The sequence below is a fragment of the Drosophila persimilis genome, unplaced genomic scaffold (genome assembly GCF_003286085.1).
Source record: "Drosophila persimilis strain 14011-0111.01,24,50 unplaced genomic scaffold, DperRS2 tig00000124-arrow-pilon, whole genome shotgun sequence".
Taxonomy (NCBI): Eukaryota; Metazoa; Arthropoda; class Insecta; order Diptera; family Drosophilidae; genus Drosophila; species Drosophila persimilis.
Genome location: NW_020825294.1, coordinates 13,749,669 through 13,754,262, shown reverse-complemented (window position 1 = coordinate 13,754,262; position 4,594 = coordinate 13,749,669). Strand labels below are relative to the sequence as shown.

The window sequence follows — 4,594 nt, the reverse complement described above, 5'->3', positions numbered from 1 at the left end:
CCGTCGCGGACAAGCCAAATTATTTAGTGGATGTAATCGTGGGATACTCGTCACACCTCAAACTGCTAAGAGTGTTCGTTTTCGTGTTCCGCTTCATCCGAAAATGCAAAGACAAAAGTCTCAACTTTTCTAAAAATAGTCGAAATAACACAGAAAAATGAGTCTCAAGAAGATATTGAAAGGGTTCGTAAAGGCACCAAGTTAGGCCCCAGTCTTCAGCGCTTGAATCCCTTCATCCATGAAGAGGCTGGGACATGGTGCTCTTTTTCGTTTTCAAGTGCCAAGTTTCCCTTTTTATTGACAAAACGCTCGTAGTTTGTGCAGACATACGTTCGCTATCTGCATCAAACGAATTTTCATGCCGGCCCACGAGCACTCGTGAGTATCCTTAGACAGCGCATTTGGATAGTGAATGCTCAGGCGGTCTGCAGGGCAACTTACCCGTAGACCGGCTCCGTGCTCTCCGCCCATTTTCAGTATGTGGCGTTGATTTTTGTGGCCCAGTCTATACGACTCTGAAAATTCGTGGAAGGCCGCCTTATAAGTCCTACGTTATTCGCCTGTTTTGCGTCCAAGGCGGTTCATTTAGAAATTGTCTGCGATTTGACGACTAATTTCTTCTTGTTGGCATTCCAAAGGTTCGTCGGTCGTCGAGGATGTCCGCAACGCGTGAACTGCGACAACGCGACAAATTTCGTCGGAGCAAGTCGTCACTTCAGCGAACTGCGGAAGAAAATAGAAGCGGAAGCGGACGCAATACGCGAATTTGCGTCAAGAAGCGGGTGCGAGTTTGCCTTCATACCGCCTCGAGCACCGCACATGGGCGGACTTTGGGAGGCCGGTGTGAAGACTGCCAAGGGCCTACTCCTACGGGCAGTCGGAAGCGCTCTCCTCACCGCAGAAGAGCTGGAGACCGTGCTGGTCGGGATCGAGGCGGTACTCAACTCGCGCCCGCTAGGACCCCTAAGCCCAGACCCAAGCGACGGAGACGCGCTGACTCCCGGCACCTGCTGACAGGCGGGCCGCTAATTGCACCCCCAGCACCCAGGACCCCGGACCAGGAGGGTCTGAGCTGCTTAAAGCGATGGCGGCTTGTCTCGTCAGCCAGGCAAATGTTCTGGCAGCGATGGTCCCGGGAGTATGTGCTGGGATTGCAAATAAGATGCAAGTGGCACCAGGAGGAACCAAACATCAAGGAAGGCGACCTCGTAATCGTCGCCGAGGACAACCTGCGCCCTCAACAGTGGCTCCTCGGAAGGGTGGTCGGAACAACCGCCGGGCAGGACGGAAGGGTCAGAGTGCTCGACCTAAGGACGAGCAGCGGAGCCACGTTCAGGAGGCTAATCCACAAGTTGGCGCTTCTGCCACTGGTTTTTCCAGGCCTTCAACGGGGCCGGTGTAGCGCCATTTGGCGTATAATAATTGTTATTATGATCGTATTTTATGAAGTCTGGTGTAAGTTAGGCTAGGGCAAAGCGGGAGGTCAATAAAAGCTCGCTCTCTCGCTCTTGGCGAATTCGCCCCGCTTTGCCACCGTAGGTAAGATAGGCGCAGAAGAAATTGTTTGAATATATGAAGAGGAGTCGAGAAAAACCTATGAAAACGAACGGACGCACCCAAGTTTTTCGGTATCTTTTATTTAGAAAAACTATTCTAAATTTTCAGACATTTAATTTTTGCATCTTGCAGAGTTCGAAAAATGGTGTTTAGATTTTTAGTATGGGATTTGTTGTCTTTACTAAATAATATGATGTCATCAATATAAATATGACATATCTTTCCAATATGTTTATGTAGAGTATCATCGAGTGCGCGTTGAAATATTGCATTTTGAAGACCAAAGGGGAGTCCTGTAAACTCATATTTTCCGTTGTTAACGGAGAAAGCTGTTTTTTCTAAATCCACTTTCCACAAACTGCATTCAGTTTTTCAATTATTTATAGGGTCTATTCACTAGCTTACGGTAAGGTTAGGGATGTGGCCGTTACTTCAGATGGTCCGAGCATATTCCTTTTTGCGGACGAAGTCCGTGTTCTTTATTTGACGAATAATTGAGGACTGCTTGATTGAAGCCGCGACCGCGGAATGTTGCAGCGATCCAACGACAGCAGTTCAACCGCGGCGAGGTATTTCCCAGAATCCCTCGCCGTTGGGAGATATCGTCCAGACGCTGATCCAGAAATTTTGGCGATTTGGAGCGGCACGTGTCGGTTGCTGGTGTTTTGGCAACATTGTCGTTAACAAGTGAGAGGAATCGCAGGACTACAAAACTCTGCCAACCTGGCTAACATGCACACAGCCTTTGGAATGCCTCCATTCGTCTGGAAACTCGACTGGTACATCGTCACACCGAAATACTATTACCAATAAGTCAAATCGTCATTCTAATCACCAAATAAACTCGTCGTTTGCTATCACTAATCCGTCTTGTACACAGTGTTCTAGTTCTGGCCATAAAATCACTAGCTGCCCTCAGTTCAAGGTTATGAACAGCAACCAACGGTACGACAATGCAAAGCGCCTCGGTCTCTGCATCAATTGTCTTGGAAACAGTCATAGAGTGGCACAATGTTTTATCGACTCATCGTTGCTGATCCTGTAATCGGACTCATCATTCTGTTTGCATTAGCCTCCACAATCATCAGCAGGACAATCTTTAACGACAGAACCGGTACTCCAACCAGCGAAACCCTGGCAAACGTCTGCTACTCAGGCTCATCAAGCTGCTTCACACTCTCATATGGAGATCGCAGCAAAATGATCAAATTTTGTTGGCAACAGCTATGGTGTTGGTAAAGAATGCCTCAGGTGAATACAAACTCGGTAGAGCGTTGCTTGATACATGTTATCAGGTTAATTTTGTAACCGAAACCTTTGCACCAAAACTTCGCCTTCGTCGTGAAAGACACCACATTGGAATTCGTAGTTTAGGAGACTCCCTTACTAGTTTGAAGGCTCTTACGACTACCTCTGTTAAGTCTACATATGGCTATCAGCTCACTCTCAAGATTGCCTACCAGCCAGACAGTGAGATCGACAAATCGAATTCGAACCAACCTGCCAACACTCCATTGGCTGACGAATCATTCTATAGGACTAAACGTATTAATCTGCTACTGGGAACCGAAGCCTTCTATGGAGCTCTAGCTGTGGGCCAGATTCGCATTGATCCAAATCTTCCTAGTTTGCAGAAGACTCTTTTAAGTTGGGTTGTTGCTGGAAGGTACCAACGCCAACATAACGCCAACATCGATTGACAAAAATGTGCAGCAATTATGGAAAGTGAACTCATTTGTCGATCCAAGCGCTAGAATTCTCCCAAATCATTTTTGCTGGGAGGACCATTTCAGTGACACAACACATAAGGATGCCAGTGGGAGAATTGTAGTGGGCGCAGTATATCCCTAATATGAGGGCCTCGGCCATATGTCCCTCGTACCGAATCCTAACTTGGAGGAACTCTATTATTATATACCTCACCACTTCGCTTTGAAACCAAGCAGTACCTCGACGAAGCTCAGAGTTGTCTTTGACGCATCTTGCCGTACAACATCTCAAAGGTTACTTAACGATCTACTCTTAGTCAGCCCTACCATCCAGGATGAGTTGTACTTGCAATTGCTACGGTTCCGCATTCACAGGTTCGGCATTACGGCTGACGTTACAAAAATGTACATGCAGGTACTTGTGAGTGAGAAGGATAGAAAATCACAGTACATTTTGTGGCGAGCATCTCCAAATACGGATCTTCAAGCCTACCAACTCAATACCGTGGGCGGCTCATCCGGATAGCGTTCGTTGCACTCAATCTTTAGTGAATACATTCGATTCTCAAATGGGGTTCTAGGCGGACCAATGATCATGCCGATCCAGTAGGTGAGCGTCATATCATCGTCGTTCTCCAGACCCCACGAGATGGTGCCATCGCCTACACCCTTCTGGCCCTGATCCAGCTCCTCCAGTAAGCGGAAATTTCGTGGCACCACAACGCCGGTACTTGATGTATTCGCCATTGTGGATGTTAACAGTGTGACGGCAAGAAAATCAATACATATGGGACTGCGTCTGCCTCATTTCTCGCAACTCGTAGTTTACATTACTTGGCTGAGGATTCTAAGGTTGTATGGCTCTTAGGAGCAGCTGCTTGCCTTTTATGGGGATGACCTTTTGTGTGAGGCTGATATTATAGAGATACATTCGTCAAACTAAAAACTGAAATCACATCAACTCTCCCTTGTGGTTAGTTTCCATTATGCATGTGGCATTCAAATCATCCAGGCATGATGGAAGATGAATCTACTAAGCAGCACACTCGGCGTAACTTGGCATCAACGTAGTGATGCATTTAGTTTCACTTTCAATCTAAAGGAACCACTACCACAAAACGAACAATTTTGTCTACTGTGTCGTCGCTATTCGATCCAATCGGTCTACTATCACCGTTAGTCATATTCTCTTAGATCATTCTTCAGGAGTTGTGGCTTTTGAAACTCGACTGGGACAGCTCTGTCCCCCAGAATTAAAGTCATGCATTGAGTACTTATTTGGAATCGTTGAATTCACTGTCGTCACTAGCGGTACCTCGTTTTTGTTT

The 4,594-nt window shown here is 46.8% G+C and overlaps 1 protein-coding gene across 1 annotated transcript; it reads right to left on the bottom strand.

Annotated features, from left to right (window-relative positions):
• Window positions 1–3,755: 3,755 nt before the first annotated feature.
• Window positions 3,756–4,036, bottom strand: LOC6603119 (ubiquitin-conjugating enzyme E2 variant 1). Its single transcript, XM_002028101.2, has one exon. The coding sequence runs from the start codon at window positions 4,011–4,013 to the stop codon at window positions 3,756–3,758; it is 258 nt and encodes an 85-aa protein (XP_002028137.1). The 5' UTR covers window positions 4,014–4,036.
• Window positions 4,037–4,594: the final 558 nt, after the last annotated feature.